At 40.1% G+C, this 22,975-nt stretch overlaps 1 protein-coding gene across 1 annotated transcript in view; it reads right to left on the bottom strand.

The window, feature by feature from the left end:
* The window catches only part of LOC102234136 (E3 ubiquitin-protein ligase SMURF2), a 66,406-nt gene that overhangs the window by 30,233 nt on the left and 13,198 nt on the right, over positions 1–22,975 (bottom strand). The window contains exons 2-4 of the mRNA XM_023348964.1: positions 13,342–13,380; positions 8,942–9,050; positions 1,351–1,484 (exon numbers count right to left, since the gene is read on the bottom strand). Of these exons, the coding sequence (XP_023204732.1) occupies positions 1,351–1,484; positions 8,942–9,050; positions 13,342–13,380 (282 nt within the window). The remainder of the gene's footprint in view (positions 1–1,350; positions 1,485–8,941; positions 9,051–13,341; positions 13,381–22,975) is intronic.

Raw genomic sequence — 22,975 nt, forward strand, 5'->3', positions numbered from 1 at the left:
ATCTGAGACATTTTATGAGACATTTTTACTGCTAAGAGTAAAAAGTGTAGATTACCATAATTTTTTACAACATGGGAAAGTCAAGATCAGGATGTCAAGGCTTTGTAAGCTTCTGATTTGACTGAACTGTGTGCATAAAATAAAATAATAATAATAATAAAAAAGAAACAAGCCAGTATATATCATTTGTTTAAATAGTTATATGAAAGCAATAACCATTATTGCCATTATAGTGTTCAGGAAAAAGCCATTAACACAAAAACCCAGATTACAGTTTGCACACAGAGACAAAGAACTGTGTTTCTGGGATATATGTTGTGGTCTGATGAAACTAAAATTAAAGTGTTTGGCCAAAATGGCCATGGAGAAAACCACGGCCATTTTGGAGCGAAGAAAAGAGATGGCAGGTCATGTTTCATTTCATAGCAGCTTATGCCTCTTTGGTAAGTTTATATAATGGTAACTGGTGCCTCATAATTAACATATTGAGTTCAGGTCGTCTGTGAATCTTAGCAGTGGTGGGGACATTTCTGCTAAGAGCAGAGTAAAATTTTTGTTTAGCGCTTTTGCTAACGTTGAAAACATTTAGCTTCCCCTAAATACATTTTTTCTGGATATATTCTAAAGCGCTAATTTAGAATTGTATTTATGCTCTTATTTTGAAGTGGTTGAAGACGCAGCAGTTGCGTTTCCTCTCCTCACATTCTCCGTTTTTTCCAGTGACTTTATTTCAAACTAGGAACATTTAAGAACAAAATAAAACTAGCTGTAGGGAACAAGACATAAACATAAAAACAACAGCCAAGAGCATCACAGAACCTGTAAATTATAACGTGAAAATTAATATCTTGCTTGAGGGTTATAGTTTTTCAAGGGGATATATGATCTGAATTAAAATTAGCGCTTTAGCATTAGCTTCTGCCAAGTTGGTATAGCGCTTTAGGATTAGCAGAGCTAAAGTTAATATTTAGTGCTTTTGGGTTAGCAAAAATAACTTTTTAGCTAGCAGTGCCACCACTGACACTTACAATAATTATTATCTTTCAGTTGCATCATGTTAGATTTTGTTACAAATTCTAAAAGTCAGCATTTCATTTATTTAGTATTTTTGTACCATATATACTGTATATATACAGTATATACAATATATATATATATATATATATATATATATATATACAAAGTATATATATATATATATATATATATATAATACAGGAAACATATTAAACATATAAAGCTAAATGTTCTACTTGAAACCAAAGAAACCTACTTTTAAAAGCAACAAAAAAGGTGAAACTGCAGTTGTCTTGAGGCAAATTGCTACTTTGAAGTGTCACTGATACTTACAGCCTGTGTCTTTAAGGCGGTTGATGGCGTTAGACAGAAGGCGGACACAGCCCAGGAACCCAGCCCCTTGCTTCTTATGTATCTTCTTGTGATTCCACACACTGATGGTGATTGAATCCGATTTCCCGATGTACCTGAGGTGAAACGGGAGCAGAATGGATGTTTGCTTACAAATCATAAACAATGTTAGGATGAAGGCTGACAACGATGCGTTCGTGAGACCTATCATGAAGTTCACTGAGGATGCCGTGCCGCCCCCCCCACAACTCCCACCAGAACTACTCCCAACAATAGGGGCCACAAACAAAGCTCTGCATCAAGGACGACACTCGGGACGCGGAGACAGACGAGAAAGAGGAAGGTGTGGCGGCTCAGGGGGATTTTCCAGCCAGCGGGTGTGAATGTGTAAATCTGGCCCTGAGCATCTCGGCGTGTGACGGAGCATGACAGGCAAAGTGTGAACCCTTTGAGTCTTTTATAACGATCCCAGCAGGAAGAGCAGGACGGGACTGTAGGAAGGGAGATAAAGAGCAGCAGCGTAATGCTCTACAGTGACACACCAGCTGTACCTCATCAAGGACATGCCAACAGAAGAACCAGTGACTGATTTGTGAACCCGCCTTGCAGCACCAGCACTGAGAGGCAAATGGTAAACTAAAGGTTTATTCAGGAAGGTTTTAGGTTAACTAAAGGTTCAAGCTCATGATGAGGCAAGATGAAGTCATTTCCCCTACAAGAAAGACATTACCTAATTTTCTAGACTATACGTCGGTTAAATTAGTAAAAAAAAATGTGTCATGAAAACGAAAAAAACACAAAAGCACTGGAGTATAAGTTGTATTCATTTAGAAATTGTTAAAGGGGCAGTAATGTGTTTTCCAGCCACATAGTATAATTTTTACAGCACAATCAAGTAACTATGTTACCTTCAGTTCTTATGAAAATTCTGCAAATATCAAATATGGCTTCACAGAACTTTGACTTTATAATTTAAAGCATTAAAATTGGGGGGTCTCTGTCTCTTTAAGAAGCTCCTGTTCTTTCTGAAACTCCGCCTTCAGGAAGTCGTCACGGCAGTGCTCCTCCATTAACACTTCAACCATGTTTTTACCAACGTTGCATTGAAGGTTAATGGTCCAACATTAACCGTAGTCTAACACCTTGGCAGTGTGGACACTACAGGATGTTTGCTAATTGCTGCTGGCTAGTCTGAAGGAGCAGAGTGAGAGTGTCATTGGAGGCGGGAGCTTTGAAATGGCGTCTCTGAGGAGGAGCTTCGTCATCAAAGGCAGAGCTAGGTTCACCTAGGCATTTTGCACAGGTGAATGGTTGCCATGGGAAAAATATGGTAATAAGCATTTGAGTCCATTTAATTAAGTCACAATCACAAATTTATACTTAATTGGGATTTTATGTGATGAACCAATGCAAAGTAGTGGATAAATGGAAAGAGTGGCATGCATTCGTACTCAGACCGCCTTTACCCAGGAACCCCAAAGGGAAAATTCAAACACTTGCCAAATTAATGGAGTCCAATGTAATTCATCATTATTTTCTGATAATACTGTCAGGTTTGTTGTTGTTTTTTTAACATTATTAATTGGAATTTCTAAAATTCAAATTCAAATCCAAAAATCCTTTATTGAACCCAAAGGAAATTAAATGTTCTTCAACGAGTTAATGTAGATTACACAATAAATCAGAATCAACTTCAATAAAAGCTTTAGATAAAAGGTCCCAGTCAAAGTCAAAGTAAAGAAATAAATGCTACTTTGAACCAATGTCAAGATTTTAAAATATTCACTAATTCTCTCCATCCAATAAGAGTCTGACCTTTTTTAGAGGAAAGAATTGTCACTCCCTAAATGTGGAACGAAGGTAGAGCTGCAGCTAAAGCAGTAACTTCAAATGCACACCACACTTTTCAGATTTCTGTTGGCAAAGAATGAAAAACAAAAAAAGTCATATAATTTTCCTTTCACTTTTTTAAATCACAGGCTACTTGGCGTTTCAAGGGAACGAAAACTTTTTCGAGGAATTCCGGAAGAATTGTTTCAAATTGCAAACAAAAATTACTTCAATTAATCAATTAGATCAATAAAAGCTAAAACTATGGTAACACCACAACTAATTGACAAAACACCAAAGAAAAAACAAACAGACCACCGTATTGGCCGCCATCTTACCCGGGCTACTGCTGTTGGCAGAAACAACAACGAATCAACTGGAATGCCTTCTGGGGTCAGTAAAAATAAATAAACTCGAGCCAGCAGCTCAAACACGTCACAGCAGCCAAGATACAAATTGGAAATGAAAGACACATTTAGCAAAAAAAGTGGGTTTATATATTGTTTATGTCTGTCTGCTGCTGGACTTTAGCTCTAACGAGCTCTAATGAGGTTCTCCCTCGTGTGTGTGTGTGTGTGTGTGTGAGGCCGTGCTGCGAGGAAAAAAAAAAAAAAAGAAGTCACCATCTGAACTTGTCGTGGCACATCTGCTCGGGTGGGCTCCCTTCCTCGGCTTAAAGCGGATCGTCTGAGCGATTTGCAGAGCCGCGTCCCCCGTGTAATTACGCCGCTGCTTTTCACCAAGAGGGATCCGAAACAATGGGGCTGTGAGTAAGACGTCTGGACGTTTTGAGCGCGTGCCAAATGCCTGTCTGGGGTGCGATGGGAAGAGAGCCGCTCCGTCAAGTCAGGCACGATGGGAGGGTCGTGGATATAAGCGAGAAAAAACAACAAAAAAAGAAAAGAAAAAAAACGCAGAAACGCAGTCGTTTGGATCACCCTTCGTGTTGTAAAACTCATTAGACTGGCGAAGAATTTTAACGCAGCCGTAGACAATAAAACCAAGCAGAGTCCCGATGATAAAAGTGAGTTTGACCATAAAACAGGCAGCAGATTTTTAGAACTAGATGCACCGTTTCCATTACATTCAAAGTTAGTTTTTTTTTTTTTTTGGTCACAGTAAAGGGAAAATCAGGCTATGAATATGATTTAAAAATGCAAGGAGTATAAATCCTATGCAATTAGCATTCAGAAGTTGGCACCACAACCTGACGTTTCGCTCGCAGTGGCACTCTTAGATCCATAATTCTCTACTGTATGGTTAATTATGACAGTCTCTCTATAGGGCTGCAGAATGAAAACAGGCTGGAAAAAATCAACAGTACAGTGCATTGCAGAAGTTTTCACACCCCTTCACAACCACTAACTATATTTATCAAGACTTTAAAGGGGCAGTACTATGTGCTTTACAGCAACAAAGTGCCATTTTGTAGCATAATCACGTAACAATGTTACCTGCAATTGTTACAAAATGTTCTATATATGAAATATGATTTAAAAGAAATTTTACTTCCTGATTTAACACCTTGAAATTGGGCTTCTGTCTCTTTAAGAAGCGCCTGCTCTTTCTGAAGCCCCGCCTTCAGGAAGTCATAACAACATGGCTCCTCTGTTATTCCTTTAACAGTTTTTATCTGCGTTTCACCGAAAAGTAGTTCCTATAATGAGTTCAGCTGATGTGTAGTTCCACCAGGTGTTTGCTAATTGCTGCTGGCTAGTCTGAAGGAGCTGTTTGGGACTCTATATGGCTGAAAACCGGAAGTTTGGAAACTGTAGCTCCGAGGAGGAACTGCAATTTGAAGGCAGCCCTAAGTCCACCCAGGTGTTTCCCACAGCTGAACGGTTGCCACGGAGATTGAATGATTTCTCAAACATGCTTGGAAGAATGAAAGCAACACTCCAGGTCTGGTTTTGATGAAGGAATAACATTACAACATAAAAAAGTTGATTTTTACATGATACTGCCCCTTTAAGAGAGATCAACAAAAAGATAGAACATATAGTGGATTCACAGTGTTACTTTTCTGCTATAAATAGTCATATGGAGCATTATTCAACACTTTTTTCCCTGTGTCCCTTACATGGCTTTTGGAAAACAGCAAACAAGATTCTGAAAGGTTTTGCTTCAACAGGAGCTTTCTCCTTGGCACTTTTCTAAAAAGACTAGATTTGTACAGCGAAGATCCAATAGCGTTTCTGTATAACAGATTCCCTAATGTTAGCTCTGGATCTCTGCAGCTCCTCCAGATATCTCTGATTCCTGCCCTCTTTCTCTAGCCTGTTGGTTTAGGTGGACAGCCATGTCTCTGTAGTTTTGCAGAAACGTGGATGTCAGTCGACTGAACTCCTCGAAGAAAGGCAGAAAGATAGAAACAGAAAGAAGGATAGACAAAGACAGAAAGAAAGTTTCTGCAAGAAAGAAACAGAAAGAAAGACAGGAAGACAGAACGAAACAGAAAGAAAGACAGGCAGAAAGATAGAAAGACAGATAGAAAGATAAAAAGACAAAGTCAGAAAGGAAGAAAGATAAACAAAAAGAAATGGCAAGAAAGAAAAACAGACAGAAACAAAGAGACAGAAAGAGAGAAGCAGAAAGACAGGCACAGCGATAGACAAAAAAGAAAATGAGAGACAGCACGTTTTCAACACTGGGGGAGAAAATAAGAAAAATACAATTCAAATTTAAATATTAAATTTGATTAAATATAAATATTACAAATATTTTTATTTTTAGCTTTTTCCACAACATTGTGAAATTAAATTCCAGACTGCATAGCTGGTTCCCCTGTTATTTGTTTTTTTTGGGGGGGGGGGTTGTGGCATTAGAGTGAAGGGGGCTGAATACAAGTTCACAACTCAGCTTTCAAACTTTTACTTATAAAAATGCTGGCCACCATAAAGCAGCATTGACAACTGTGTTGCTCCATCACATAAAATCATAGAATACATTAAAGCTTGTAGTTGTAATGTGGGAAAACATCAGAAGGATATGAACGCTTCTGCAAGGCACTAAAAATGGATTTTGTTTCGCTTCTGCACGACGACACAAACAACTGCACATTTAGATTGCTGAATTATCATTTTTATGGTTGGCACACCAAATGGAGAATGTAAATTAAACTAATAAAAGAAGAAATAAATACTTTACTTGACAAGACGTATTGATTTGGCTTAAAAACACCACTGCGAGGGCGTGCCGTGGTGGCGTAGTGGTTAGCGCGACCCACATTTGGAGGCCTTGAGTCCTCGACGCGGCCGTCGCGGGTTCAACTCCCGGACCCGACGATATTTGCCGCATGTCTTCCCCCCTCTCCTTCCCCGTTTCCTGTCAAATAAGGGACACTAGAGCCCACAAAAGACCCCCCGAAGGGTTAAAAAAAAAAAAAAACATCACTGTGAATTAACAGCTCGCAGTTTAGCTCTTCAGCAAACGGCTCAGATGGTCACAGGAAGCTGGCTGGATGAGGGGGCGTGCGTAATTTTCCATTGCATGGGGCACTTAACGCCGCAAAAGTGTTTGTTAACACAGTATCTGGAGGACTCTTTATTAACCCAATGTGATAGAGCGGACACTCCCAGGAGCGTGGCAGAAACGGTTAACGCTAATGAACGCCGGCCCTCCGAAGAAATTATCTGGAGGGGCAACCGTCACCTGCTGACAAACGGTTGCTATTTTGTTTAAACTTACTTAACGTCCTGAGTTTTTCCTCTTTTTTCCATTTTTGTACAGATCTGTTTTTACACAAATCCAGTGCAGGAAGATTGAGTGCAAGAGAAAAGAAGCCAGACTGTCTCTACTATCTTTGGCATGCCGGCCACATCCTGCAACATTGCTGAAGGGTCAGAGTTCACGGGCCAGTTTGCTGGCTGCGGCTCACCACAGGCCTGGAAACACACAAAAACACACTCAGAATCTCTGGACCCTCGCATAACACACAGGGAGGGGGATAAAAAAATTTATTTTTAAAACTAGCGTAAATCTGCAATGTCACGTTCTGATTTTTAAAATCTTAGTGTCGGGAAAACTTATTTTAAATATGTGAGGCTATAGAGATACTGTTGGAGCAGCTGGACAAAAGGCAATTACAAGAAGAAAAAAAGGTGGTGCAGAAAAAATAAACCACCCAAGAATGGGTCAGATAAAGGCAGACATTTACAAAATGGTGAAGGTAACCTTCACAGTCCATTTAAAGATACATTTATTTTTCAAAAATTTGAAGAAATAGGGAAAATATATATGCTGGAAATAATTTCAAATGTTTATGAGAAATGAACAAGAATAAAACATTAAGGTAGAATGCCACTTGATTCTAGTTTGCACTTTATTACCAGGATTTATTGACTCAAGTCTATTGTAATGCTGATCTATTTCCACATAATGCTCCACCTTCTCGCTCCCCTTTATATCTTTGTTTTTACAAAAAGAATCCAGATAGAGAGAGAAAAAAAAGAGTGATATGAGCAAATCCACACAGGCTGTGGAGTGTGACATGTTTTTCATTTTCTTTTTCTTCTTTTTTTCACTTAAGTCATATGACCAATTCTGCTTTTGTGTAATCTGCCGTAAAGCCACCTTCCTAATTTCATTTATTTATTTTTTCTTTTTTGCCAAAAGGAATTTATGTGCCTAAAACATCTTTTGGAAAGAAAAGTGTGGTGGTCTTTTAATTTTTTTTTTTTTTTCCTTTTTCAAATTCACTTTTGGCAAAAAAGGACTTCAGCCATTACTTTAGAGTTTAAATGGTGCTATCCGAAGAGAAAAAAGAAAAGAAAAAAAAAATGTCTCAACAAGTTTAACATTTTCTGGAAATAAAATTTTATATTTGTGGGTCTTAAAAAAGAAAGAAAGAAAAAAAAAAACACGAAGCAGCTCCTTGATAACCGAAAGCTCTTTCCTTCGCCGCACAACCTGGGGATCCCTCAGCCAGCCACAGGAGGAAACACCGGCAGCCGGTGAAACATTGATGGGAGATGCATCGCGCCTTCACGTGAACTCCAGCCGGCTGTATCTGCAGACTCGTGGGGCGAGTTAAAACGCGGCGGGCCGGTCCCTCCTCTCCAGTCTGAACGTCCCCACGGCGCGCACGTGACATCCCCTCCTCCCCCTCCTGTCGGACGCGACACGAGCTGCTCTTTTAACAGCTTCGCAAAAAAAGCGAGAGAGAGAGAGAGAGTCTCGTATCCACGGCAACCAAACAAACTGAGACGCGTGCCGCCTCCCGTTGTTGGCCACGATTGATGGTTTGGATAAACCGGGGCGAATGCTGGAAACTTTCACTCTCACACGCTTTTTTCCTTTTTTTTTTTTCCCAGGTTGCTTTTTTTTTTTTTGTGACAGGGCAGACCGTCGTTTTGGGAGGGGAGAAAATCCGAGCGCCGTACAACAAGAGATGCACGTGTTTCAGTCAATGGAGGAAAGCGGTGTTTGTAGACATCCCGCCCGTCTCCGCTTCGTTAAGTGCTGCTCCAGGGGCGGGGGGTTGTTTTCATACTCAGTCGTGATGTCATCGTAAAGGATCCGCACACACCGAAGGAGCCAGATGTCAGAACTCTGTTCGTCTGTTGTCGATTAGGTCCCTTTAGCGTCTTAGCCCGAGACACATTAAGGTTAAATAAAGACAGACGTGCGAAGTGTGAGGCATGAACCGATAGAAAGCCGGAGTCAGAGGGGATTTTATCTCTGAAAACAGATGTCAGATGTGTCATAAAAAAAAAAAAGAGAACAGAAATCCACTGGGACTCACAGATCGTAGTGTTGGTTCCACTTGGGGTCAAGCGTATTCCTCACAGTGTCTGTGGAGTGGCACTGGCCTGAACCGTCCACGACAACCTTGGCAAACGGATCGGGGAGGCCTGAGGGGGGTAAACACCAGAGAACGTCAACACATCTATGTCAACAAAAGTTTCAATATCTGAAAACACAAAAAAGCTTTTCTTAAGGTGTGGAAATTGTCTATATAGTACAGCTGATTTTACTTACTTGGCATGAAAAATAGACATTTTATTGTCATTGCACAAAGACACAAAATGTCTTTGCAAGGCTACAGGAATACACAGGGGAAAAAAATATCAGGGTGACTATAAACGCATATAGACAAATAAAAGTATTAAGAAGAAAAAAAAGTATTTATATTAAGGGTGAAACAATTGCAGTTTTCTGGGTTTGAAAAGTTGCTAATTTGTCAACAGTTGGCTGACTATTGCTAACCCTGCATGTGCACTCTTGACCTGATGGGCAGGTCTATCGGTCGGCTCGCTCTCATGTCACAGCAAAAGACAACAGTGGTTGATTTTCAGAACTTTACAGAGGCGGTTCGCATCGGTGAATAAGACCGGTTTATCATGCAAGTATCTGCCGATCACCGATCACCCACAATTAAGAAAATCTGGGCCAATCAATTAGCTTTCCAATTTATCGGAGCGCTCCAAATTTATATGCTCCGAACATTTCAGATTTTCTCTTGTTGCAACTACAAACGTCAACATGTTTTATGTCAAGTGATTTTATGTGACAGACCATCAAAAACGTTGTGCAAAAATAAATGATGCTTTTTGTTTTATGCACTTAATCTGTAGTTTACGTTTATATTCTGCTTCCCTGCTTTTGGCTCTCACTACAATTACAGCTGCAAGTGTTTTGCTCCAGCAGCTCTGCATATCTAGACTCATTGCCATTCTTTTGTGGTTAACCATTCGCAAGATAATCTCTTGAACCTGTGGTCTGTGCTCTTTTCCGTCTACTTTACAGTTACGGATGTCTTTGTGTTGGTATTTCACTCAAAATGGTAATAAAAGACACTCAACTTTGGCTACAGTCTGAGAAAATGTCAGAAAGTTCTTTGACGGACGAAGTTTGATGCATTTTAAAAGCACTGGTTTGGAGTTAGTCTAAAGAACTAAGAGTTGAAACCAAGGCTGGGACTTTAATGTGTAATTTTGATAGACTAAATACAATATAAATTATAAATTACATAGTTTTTCATTTTAAAAATGTCTAACTCAATTAATCACATTTTTATTTTTTAAAATGCAAAAGCACAGAGTTGGAACCTTTGTGTTGCGTTTCTGGTACGGCCGTAAATCTAGCATCCAGTGACATCCACTAACAACAACAACTGTTCCATTATAATTACAGAGATTTTAATATGTTAAAAATGTTAACGCAATTAATAATTTTTTTTTTTTTTTTTTTTTTTTACAATCAAAAAGTCGGAACCTTTGTATTATGTTTCTGGTACAGCTGTAAATTTGACGCACAAGCAACTTCCGCCAACAGCAGCTATGAACGCCAAAGATGCTTCTCTTGGCCCACTAAGGTTTCATTTTTGCTTCAAAAAATGAAGTGATGGGACGCTGGGAAAGACTATTGTCGTGTTCAAGTTGGGCTAAAAGGAGTTATCGTATCAGCGAAACTAAAAGAGCATCGCAATGCTAATCGTGTTGCAGCAGCGCAGACGCCCTCAACGTTAATGTCAGCGTCACAGCCCACATTTCTAAAGAAGGATTTTCTTGAGTTCCATGAATGATCAGGGGTTCCTGAGACACTTGAGAGCTGAACGGGTATAAAAGCCCTTTGCACCAATCTGATGGATGAACAACATATTAGGAATAATAGATATCTTCGTTCTTGAGCTCATATGTGTATTTATTCAATAATTTAGCAGCAAAAAGCTTTTTTAAATAGATTTTTCTGCTTATTTTGTCAATAAACAGTCTTCAATTAAAATATGACAAATCAATTGCAGACCTTGCAATTAACTGAGTCCCATCATTAGTTGAAACATTTTAAGATGAACATAATGCATCAGTCTTAAAAGAAATTGATGTGCATTTCATTGTCTACAGCTGTAACAAAAGAAAGAAGAAACAAGATACTAAGAATTTTCAGTTTTTAAAAGATGTACATAGTGAAAATCTGAGTCATCCAGTGCTATGGGAGGCTGTAAGGTCACAGATTATCACAGTTTATCGTCGTAAACACGACGATAAACTAGACATTCTGCCGCATTTTCATCCAAGCAGAGAGCTATAGCCAGCTTTGCAGCACATGAGCAATACAGATAACATAAAAATCCACTTATATATGCGTGTAACACTCTGCAAAGTGCAAAAACAGAGCAGGAGACTTGAGTTTGAGACTCGTGTATAGCTGAATTCAACTCAACTCTAGGTTGTGGGTGCAACTCCCCCGACAGCTTTCAGGGTGAATGTATTCTCTGCTCCTGAACACTGGAGGGGCAGGAATGAGAGGCGCAAAAACCACCCAACAGAGCGGAGGAACTTTATATGCTCTTTCACCATGACAGCCTGCTCCAAACACACAAAAACTCTGCCAACACCCAACAAGAAGGTATCAGGAAGTTTGGTCTGCAAGAGTGCAAGCTGTTCACGGCTACTCGGCACAGTATTCGTCCCCTTTCTTGTGCCAACTGCAGAAAAAAAATGTTTTCTGGAGCAGAAGCTCATAAAACTTTACTTAATTCCACTTTGAGGGTAAAAACTGTTTAGGTGTCATGGTTACTGGCGTCCCCACTGATAATACTTTGTAAAAAAGACAGGAAAGAAAAAAGCTCAAGTTTGGGTCAACATAGGGTATCTGCAGGTTTAGTCCAGTCAAATATAAGACTTCTTAAGACCTATTTAATGCTACCTTGAAGGAGATTTAAGATAAAAAAAGACAAATAACATAAGACATAGTTGGGAGAATTTGCTGCATTAGAATCAAGCATAGCAAAAACTGTGGACCCAGCTTTATGTTTTTCACACTAGCTAGCAAGGGTTTATTAGCAGCTAGTTAGCGGTAGCCTCAATATTAGTCATAAAATGCAATGAAGATGTTTACGTTGGACTTCCAAGTTATGCCTGTCAGAAAAGTCCAGAGGAAAAAAAACTACACTAGCCCTACCATATAAATTTAACAACTAGCTAACTAGCTAGCTGGGGTATATTGGCAGCAATAGTAGCAATATTTAAGACTTTTTAAGGACGTGCAGACATGATTGAAAATTCAGCGACAATGCATTTTCAGTGTCCTAATACAAATCTACTGGATTTTGATTTAAAACTCACAACCCACAATAGCTGTGTTTCCATTACAAATGCGCAAAATTTAAGTGTTTTTCTGGTAATGTTGAAAAAACACAATTTCGCAATTGAGGTGATCGCATTCACACGTGAATAAGTTTGTTTAAACAATAAGTCATTAAAAAACACGTAACCTCCAACCACTTCCCGCCGTCTTCTTTGCCTTTTCCGCTTGCAGTAACATCTGGTTGTTGATCACATGACTCGTCTGATGCAGAAAAAGTGTTTCCGTTGCAGTTTTGCGAAATACACTAATTTAAATGGAGCCAAAAAACCAACTCATCGTAGTGTAAAAACGTTTTAGAGAAAAACAAGGTTTTTTGAAATTGCCGTGTTTCCATTAAGCAAATTTATTTTTGTATTTTTAATTAGCACAATTATTTAGTCAAAGGAAACACAAAGTTCCTCTACATTTCTTTCCAATGAAATGTTAGAGGCACCGGTAATTATGCTACTGGTGACTGTTAAGAACAATACATTTATTTTTTTCAACCTTTAACCCAGTAACTTTACTGAAATTAAAGGTTTACCCATTCTAAAGCAAACTGGAACAGACAACCTTTGGGTATCAGTGTATCTGAATCTCAGAGATGATGCATTTTGAGAGCAACAGGACAGATTTAAAGCCTGCGGTTTTCTTTAATCAGTTTATTTTGTATTTTTTCAAAACTGCGAGGGTTTTCAAAGCATCTGCATATTGAGGAAGTCGAGTCTTGAGAGTGAAATAATGTTACCGTCATAAAAAGATGAGTTTATTTTCAAGATTTTCCAGGAGCAACACCCGTTTGTGCGACTTCAGAATTAAGATGACGTAATTTAAAGAGACAAAACCCTGTAGGACATAGGCGATCCACACAAAGGCCAAATATTTAGACCCTCGAGAGTCATCATTGTCTACACCAGACAGTTTATCAGCGTCTCATTCCTAGAATGGAGTCGACTTTACAGTATTCATGTCGAATCTCCACCAGTCTAAACGGCAACACCTCGAAGAGATGAATGAAACAGAAATCTAAACATGGAAATTTAAACAAAGCAGTTGCAAAAGCTGGCTACTTACGGAAGAAGTCTTTCTTTGCCAGGTTTTTGGCACACAGGACTAGAAGAGAAAGACAAAAATCAAAATCATTAGGTTCCAGTATGAAAGCATTGGTATTGCTTTCATTTGTATTGATATGAAACTGTGTAAATAAAGGAGATTATTTTTGCTCCAACTAAGTTATTTTTTTTATCAAAATAAACAACAACAAAAGAAGGCCCTACATTCTCCAGTCCTCCATCACAACCAGCTAGCCTGCTGCAAAGAGTTTGATCCTGCCGCTCTACTGTAAGTAATGTAGAAGCGGTTGCCGAGGTGACGGAGCAGAGCTGCTAACATCCCCCACCGGTGTAAAATATGGATTGATGAGGAAGCTCACCGGCCACCTGGGTGTCTGGGGCTAAGAGTTACAGCCAATGAGTCAGAAACACTGGAAACTGTTTTTTTCCCCCCCTCAAGTCCTACTGAGAAACCTAAGTGGTTTGGCTTATCAACATGTCTGAATTTCCCGGTTTTAAAGAGATGATGCATTCTGAAAGCGTCACCACAGACTTATGACAAGAGTAAGTGGTTTTCTTTCATCATATTCTTCTGAAACTGGGAAGGCTCCAATGCGCCAAAGACTGAAAGAAACTTTGGTAAAAAAAAAAAAAAATTTAAATTAAGAAAAAACAAGATGAGCCGCTACAAAAGCAAGGTTTCCCTCAGAGAACTTGCTAAGCCCAGTGGTTGGGCGCGAGAGCAGTCATTCTTCCAGCAGCCTGTCGCGTTTTTGAGTTAAAAAATGTTTAAAGCTGACAGGAAATTTGAAAATGTTAATCAATTATTATGTGTTATTGAAAGATTGGAAAATGAATACCTCAACACCAACTATAAAGTCTTAAACAATGCAAACATTTCAGAAAGATTCAAAACAAACAAGCAATGCTTAGCGTGGTGGGGGCACAAGTAAAGCCTGGTAGCCCGCCAGGCTTACAAAACACTAGGGGAAACCCTGAAAAGGATTTTCTCCGATTGTAGCAACACTTGAACCTGCAGCTGGGATGATTTAGAGGCACGAATCGCTGAAGTTTCACTTTTTTCACCAGTAAGATTTACATGATACCTGACACATGTTGCTGCTCTGCCGACTTTTAGGCTGTGTAAACCAGTTCTCAAGCCCCAGCCGTTGTTGGCAGAAATAACGTTGGATTATTTATCGTCTGTACCTCTCTGAAACTTTGCTCGCCATCACTCGATAACAGATTCGTAGGCCATCACTCCTGCTTATCTTTTGGTGAAGAAAATGAATAAATATCAGGTGTTAATAGCGATGAATCATGTACACCTCCTTTAAAACATCTTAATGTAGCAAAACTGCTTTTTTTTTTTACTAATAAAAACTTGAAAAATGCACCTTTACACCAACACTATTGTGATTATGATAAAAGTGACGATAAGAGCAATTTATTATTTTTTTAGGTAACTGTATGGCTCAAACTGCATGACGCAGCTATTATTGAACCACAAACACATGAACAATGCCGCTCTTCAAAAACAAACTCATTTGTTATATGAATTGTATCGCTGAACCACACACAATAGTTGCATTTAATCGTATTTTCAAATTTATTGACGTTTATTTATACTCATTGAACAAAATGGAGAAAATAGCAAAACGAATCAACCCGACAATACAGTTTTACAGACAATTTTTGGGGGCTTTTAAACATTATTAATTGGAATTTATCGAGACAATGATTAATCAAAATGATAATAAATATATCATGATAAACAATATGATAAGTGCTCACCCCATGACCAACTGCCTACAGAAATCATAAAAGCCCCTTCTCCAAGGTAGCGGCTTTAACCTGTTCTTCCCCCAACCAGACTCAGATCCATTTACAGATCCTGTATGGTCCTTTCCAGTTTTTTGAAACCAATGATAATCTTTATTTAACCAGATTAAAAAATATATATTTTTCAAGAGAGACCTGCAGTTTACAAGTATCAGCATTTACATCAAGTCCACTCTTGAGGGGTGTGGGGGTACAAGCCATAACAGGTATTGTGCGCAAGCGACTTGATTGGCAGCGTGCTGCAATAATTGATTGACCTGTGGATTGACGTTAATGACAACATCTCTATCGCCATTTACAATCCACGACGGAGACGGTAGTATATAGAGAGCTGCAAATCATCTATACTATGGTCAAACCTTGAGGTAAGAAACTTTCTATGAATTGTGGCAGTAGAATGCATCGTCAACTGAACGAGCCAACCCACAATGAACAAATATACCAAGAGATTTCAGAAAAGGGTACTTGCGCAAAGTGACATCACCAGAGTGTCACCCATCCATGTTCCCACAGATCCACCCACTTTCCTGTCCATATGCATGCCCACATAGTGAGGAACACACTCCCATTGGAGACAAACCAAACCTGGCCAGCACCGGACTAGACATTAACCGATTAGACCAGGAATGGGCAACTGCAATTCTCCACAGCTGGATTCCTGCAACTTTTAGATGTGTCTCGGCTAATTCGACACTTGAGTCGAATATTGAGGTCATTAGCAGGACTCTGGAGAACTGTACTGCACTGAGGAGGTAGTTCATCTACTGGATTGAAATATTTTGGACCAGGGAGACATCTAAGAGTTACAGAACAATGGTCTTTGAGGACTGGGCTTGCCCAGAGTGAGACTTGACAACGGAGACAGGCTTTTAGCTGGTAAATTGAGTCTACCTGTGTGAACTTTTTATGTCAGCAACAATCCAGCTGTTCTGTGAAGGCCTCAAAACCTTGTTAGAGAGGTTTAGTCAACAAACAGCATCATAAAGATCAAGGGACACAACAGACAGGTCAGGGAGATGTTTCAAGCAAGACTCCCCTGTTTTACAGACAGAAATGCTCAAAAGACACTCTCATAGTAGCAAGTTTAAGCTGAAGATACTCAGTCATGAGTCCCTGCCTTTTCCTCTGGCCCTGCGCTTCATGCCACACATACCCAGACACTAACACCATGTCAAATGTCACTCTGAATCACTTTAACTTGGAACCGAAACAGTGCTGGCTCTCATACTTTTTAAAGGACCGTGTCCACAAAAATCACCAACTTCCCTCGTGTCAATATTTACACACAAGTGGTGCAAAAATCGCACTAAAGCGCAACTCCTAAGCGAGATTAAAGAAACAGAGGTAGACGGATAAACAGTCGACTAAGCAGGCTGCATGGCCATGTTGGGGGGTAAGGGTGTTGGGGTGGCGGGAGGCGGCGGCATTGCAGAACATGCTCGTGAGATGAGGAAGAATCTTTCCACAAACATCCCTGGGAATGTGTTACGTTCCAGTGAAACCCACCTCATTTCTCAAACATCTGGTATGCATCACTTTCTGTTGCATTCCTCGCGAACACGCAGGCGAGCACTTGCCCGCAACGTGCGGGCGTGCACTCGAAGGTGCAGAGACACCTTGCTCTCCTCTCCGACTCCACTGATTTTATTCATTGTTGACACAGATAAGGGAATGAGCTAAAGCCTTGCGTTTGTCTGTCTGTGGACACTTGGAGGTGATTTGTGGTGTGGAAATCAGTGGAAAGTTGTAGATTTAGTCACAAATCACTGACATGGTAAAGATTACAAAAAGTTTTAGATAATTTAGGTGTTGATTTTGGCTGAATTTTAGCAAAAATTAGCTTGACAAATCCTAACTCATGTGCAGAAATGGACCCCTAATGGCAAGATCATTAGACACTTAAAAAAAAAAAAGACAATTAAACACATAAGAAGACCCAAAGAGCGGCCACCTCAGCCTAAATCAAACTAAAGTGGAGGGAAAAAATGTAGACCCTCCTGTGAGTGCATTAGCAGCCCTAAGCTAGACACACAGCAGGAAGGCAACACTACAATTATACCTAAATAAACTCCTTATGAAAACATACAAGGGGCAGAGTTACAGAGCTAAAAACCAGTAAAACACTCAAGAGTGTTGACTTCAGCAGAAAGGAAGCCCCTAAAGAGCTGTTAAAACAATTATGAATATTTAGCATTTGAGTAACTAGAAAAAATTAGATTTTTTACACAATTAGCTTAAAGTTAACAGCTAGACAATACCTGCAGTGGCCAGGTTTAAGTTGAAAAATGAGTCCCATTAATCTAACAAGCTAAATAGCACCAACAATTACAGTCATTAGCACACAGGATTATTATCACAGAGGGGAATATAATTGTTACAGTACAATATTAATTAAACAAACTTTAATAAAAGAGTAAGGTGATAGCTTGGCTTACAAAATCACTGCATAATTATGTGTGCACCGATTGTAGTTTTCGAACTAATCACAGATCTTTAAAAAGCCCAACTTGCCGACTGCGGTATTGGCCGATACTGATTTTTTTTTTTTTATCTGAAAAGTCTCTAAATACAGCAACACATTTTTAACAGTGGCTAACCATACCTTCAACACAGATGTCAAACTTTATTCAACATGCAAGTAAATTAGTACTTTAGAATTTATCCAGAAAAATTAATTTAGGGGGAAGTGCGCTAAATGTTTTCAAAGTTGGCTAATGCACCAAATGACAAACTAGCTCCAGCTATTAGCGCATTAGCAGATGTGTGTGCACCACTGCTAGTTGTGATCATAATATTGACTGATCGTTAAGCAATATTTCCTTGCTATTCATGTGTGCCCTCATCGCAGTGACAACATTTTTCTGAAGTTTTCTTATCTTAGTCCCCAAACTTGATACTAAGGTGTTATGTTATATTATTGGCAAGTACTGTATGAACGCATAGCACCTGAAATAATATAGCCTGCCAAGTATTGTATCTCAACAGTCCTTGGCAATGACAAATGTGATTCGATATGCTGTGCAGCTCTATCGCATGAGCTCTCCATCCAGAAATTGCATCCCTGGATTACAAAACAAGAAAAATGTGACTACTGGACAAAACAATAAGGTCACTTTATGCCTTTATACTCAAGACTGATAAATTTCTTCCCTGCTACCACCTAAAAAAAAGGCAGACGCTAATTCTAAAGAAGCAACACATTGCCCTGTGCACCCCAGACCCCCGCACCCTTCCCTCTAAAATCCTCTGTTGTCATAGTGACGGCAAGTATTGAGGCAAATCTGAGAGAAGGGTATCTCTGTGCTGCCCGTTTCTCATTCCGCTCGCAGCGTGGACGGATGGGGATGAGGGCAGATGGGGAGGGAATCATGGCGGGGCACAGACAACAGGAAGACCACTGAGTGGCAAAGATATTTGAAGTCACAATGAAACCAAAAGTGAAAAAATGTTGGGGGGTTTTTTGGCTTAAAGTCATTCACCACAATGGCAGGAATGAAAAAAAGTTAGCAAAAACAAAACAATGGTTTTGGTACCAATCGCAAATTGAGTATTGGATGTACTCTCTCCCTTATGAAATCACATAATGGCTTTTCACACTGGAGTCCAAACAGAACCGCTTCCCAGAGGACAGCTGGGAAAGCAGAACCGAGCGGATCAACAGCCGACAATCGGCCCCGCCTTGACGCAGTTCCTTCCCTCGCCGTCTTTAATCAAAAACTATTTCTGATTGGCGACAGCAGCAACAGTGCGACCGGAGTTAATGTCCCCACCTGTGGGAAGAGGATGGGCAGAGAGTTTCTCCCAGGCCGACGCACAAAGAGTCTCACTGTGCGGACGAATCAATGAAGGCTGCCAGACGCAGGCCAAACACCTGGGGAGAGAACCGTCACGTGACATCTAAGGGAGACGGCATAGAGAGAGACGAGGGAGCGTCGCCATGGCAGCAATCAGCGATCGAGTCAAGATGAAAGTAAGAAAGTACTTTCATTTCCTGTGATCTGAACAAATACTGCTACTTTTGCAGTCACTTTGACACTCGCTAAGACAAGCAAAAAAGAAGAAATCATGGGAAAGGAACTGAGCACTATGGGGAAGTAAGGACTCCTTTTATTCTGCTGCGCTGTGGTTAACCATTACGTCGGAGCCTACAAGGAGGAGGAAGTGGGGTTGTGGGAACCAACACGACTGGCTGCTAATGACCCTCTATTCCCGTCCATGTCTGACTCTAAACTATATGGAAGCGCGGCTTAACGAGAGGAAGGAGCCGCTTCAGAGAACCAGCCACTCGTCTGCTCGCATGAAACTGTAACTTCGTGTGAACCTAAACAAATCTATTCAGGCCTCTAGCTCAGGTTGACCGTGTGCTGAACCTCCCTTTCCTGTCCACCTGGTTCCTCCAGTCGTACGCACTGACCCAGCACCACCAGAGAGTCTGAGGCATCTTTAGAGAACATACTCCCACCCGGCTACTCCCCCTCGCTCCCCAACCTTTCGTCTGCCTGTTAGTCTGCCCCGTCTCGACTCCCGTCTCATGCGCAACATTGTTACTCCATAAACAAAAGGGGCTTCCTTTTCCCCTCTCCACTTCTTCCCAACGTTTTCTTGGACACGACGCCTCAAAGGAGAGTGTAGGTGACAGTGCGGACTTCCAAGTTGTTGCCGACAAGCGTACCAGTCAAGCTGCTCTTCATCTTGTGTGATCTGGTGTCTGAAGCGTCTCCTGATCTGTTTCCAGTGTTTAGTCTTGCACATGGTCTCTGTAGATCATTATCACTGGGCCCGCAGCAGATGGGGGCTAATATTAGCAGAGCGCTGGAGCTTCCATGCATGACAAGCTCGCAGACATGAAGCTATTCATCCTAATACACACAGGGAACATGGCTAGGCCTAGCTCTTCCACCTCTTTGAGAGGTGCTCCGATTGCAGTATTCTAGTGAATCACTGATCTTTGAAAAGCCTGACCTGAAGATTGTGATTGATTTTTTTGTTTGAAAAGTCACTAAATATAGCAATAAAGTTTCTACGTTGGGCAACAGTGGGGTAACTATTGTTAACCGGCAGAGCTAAAGAGGACAGTGGTTCATTTTCAGACTTGAGGCGGTAGATAAGATTGTATGATAAGATCGGTTTCACATGTAAATATCGGCCGATCACCTGCCTCCCAAAGTTGAGAAAATTTGGATGAATACCAATAATATGCCCAGATTTGTTTAAATAATTATTTTCTATTTGTTCAGCTGATGTAATCCTAATGTATAAGGTCAAAGATCCAGAAACTATCAAATACAGACAGAGCTAATTAGTATATTTCCCAGCCAATGAAAGACTTTTTTCCCCCTAGAAATTAGTTTGGACGTGTCACAGAAACGACTTGATTGTCAAAATATACTAAGTAAATCATTAACAACCAATTTCCTTCAAAAGTAGGTGACCTTTTTAAAAATATTCTTACAGGGACAAACTTCATCACTGAAAAATGCAACCAGGCAGAAGAGGGGAGTTTCAGAAACCAAACCCAGGTCTGCAAAAGCTGCACATTGACTTACAACCACAGGAATACATCTCCTTGGGCTGCTCCTTAAACCTTAACAAATCCACTTATGTAATATTCAAATCTGACGAGACTTCTTTTGGTCACATAACACAAATATTATTAAGTCATTGGAAGCAAAGTGATCATGGAACCCTGAACTGCCAGGAATATCCTTTAATACCTTTCTACAGAGCTGTAATTTCCAGGACTTAGACAAATAGAAAAGGAACAGCAGTAACAGAATATACCAGTACATCATCTTTACTGAGGGGGAAAAAAAGAAGAAAATAGGGTTACCAAGGAAAAAAAAATACTGTACTTTCCAAGTTAAAAATAACAGTCTCATTCAGATATGATCCATTATCTTTGCAAGCGCCTGGTGTGAGGAAGCAAAAGAGCAATCTCATCAAGAATCGAGAATTTGAGAAGGAAAGAGAGGATTATAAATACACCTGGGGTAATTTGATGTTCGGTGATTAAGAAAAAAATGTACAATCTATAGAGGGACTAATAAATCTGACATTTTAGCTTGAAGTGTCGGAAACGTAAAAATCTAATCCATCCTCTAAAATGCTTCCCTACTAGCACTATTCTGCTTGGAAACAGTAACTTTGAAAAGTTAACAATTTTCAGTATCAGTGAAATCTGAGGAAATCAAAATAAGCACAGGGATGTAAGAGAAACTAGCCTCAGCTCCTATGACATGTCAATGATTCCTTTGTTGCACGAGAGAGTGAAACTCAAAACTGATAACAGGAAGGATTAACAAAGTATAGTAAAGTTGCAGTGTTTTATGCTTCCAACTTTAATCTACTGTCTGTCATGGAACAGATCTCACTTTGAGATTTGATCCATCAAGTCTGAGTTTGAGTTAATCCAATCCGTTTTCTAAGGACTATGACAGATTAAAGCAATACAAAGGTTTGCAAATTCTTTAATTGAAAGTGGTAGTTTCAAATTCAGCAGCATATTATAAGCCGATACCCTAATGAATGATGAGCTTAATTTTCCATGAATACATGCATCTGACTTTTAATCTTTTGTCAGAATAAAAAAAGATCTAAGTATGCTCTCTGTTAGTGATCTATGGAATAAAAAAGGTGAGAAATTAAGAGTTATGTTGCAATTAATCAATGGGGAGAAAATATTAATATTTTTAGTACTTGACCTGCTGACCACAGATTACAGGCAATCATGGGAAAATTGTCCGACTCTTAACTTTTGGTTAAATTGGTGCATTTCTAATAATTACATCAGTTTTCTTGATGCATAACACTGAGTTTTCTAACAATCACAGAAAATTGAAGACACAAAAAAATGCTTTCATTTCAATCACAACAAGATGGATACATCTATAACATCACAGTGATTATTAAAGAAAAACAGCCAGGAAACTAACTTTAAAAATTATTTAAGCCCAAAGAAATCTGGTCACAGTAACCTAAGAACCTGAAGAAAACAGTGACGTTAAACTGAGACTGCCCTGCAACCAAACCTGACCCTAAACAAAGACGAGGTACAAAGAACCACAATACCAACGCAACTCCAATAAGACACATATAGTTAACTCGAAATTCTTTTAACAAACCTGTTCAGCAACATAAGAGAAGCACAACACACATATCCACACATGTGAGGGGGGGAAAGAGGCTGGCTACATTTTTAGTGTGAGAACATTTCATCCATCTAACGTCACCTTTTCCTTCCAAGATACAGTCCACTGTAATTGCATAACTCCTCTCCCCGTTTTCAGCTGCGAAAAGTGGGAAACTATGCCACAATGGCAATCTGCAGTGGCATTCCTGTTACCCCTGCAGACTACATCACTCTCTCTTTCCACTGTGTACGCCTCAACGTGTCCAACAGAAAGTCATCCAGGCGAGTAAAGTGTTCCACAGTGCCATCACGGCTGGTGCTGAAGTGAAAACAACGAGCCGAGCACCGCTGGCTGGGACCAGGGCTGTTGTGGGCGGCTGCGTGGCTTTCCTCGCTTCTTGGCCTCCTCGTCTCCTCTGATGTAATTGAGGAAGATAGACGGTCAAGCTGCAGGAGTAGTAGCACCATCCTGTTTAGTAGAGGTGGATGGCCACACTTGCCTTTGTTGCCAGAAAACTGCTACTTTGCTTCCCTGCCCTCCAACTTTCCTTGGAAGTTTCAGTCATGGAGCTATTGTTACATCAGAGCCACGTTTCCCCGTTTTCTGCTGTCTGACGTGCCAATAAAGGCCCTTAGACAACCGTCTAATACTCCCAACAACTTGCCTTAATCAGACACGAAACCC

The sequence above is a fragment of the Xiphophorus maculatus genome, chromosome 16 (genome assembly GCF_002775205.1).
Source record: "Xiphophorus maculatus strain JP 163 A chromosome 16, X_maculatus-5.0-male, whole genome shotgun sequence".
In the NCBI taxonomy this organism is placed as follows: Eukaryota; Metazoa; Chordata; class Actinopteri; order Cyprinodontiformes; family Poeciliidae; genus Xiphophorus; species Xiphophorus maculatus.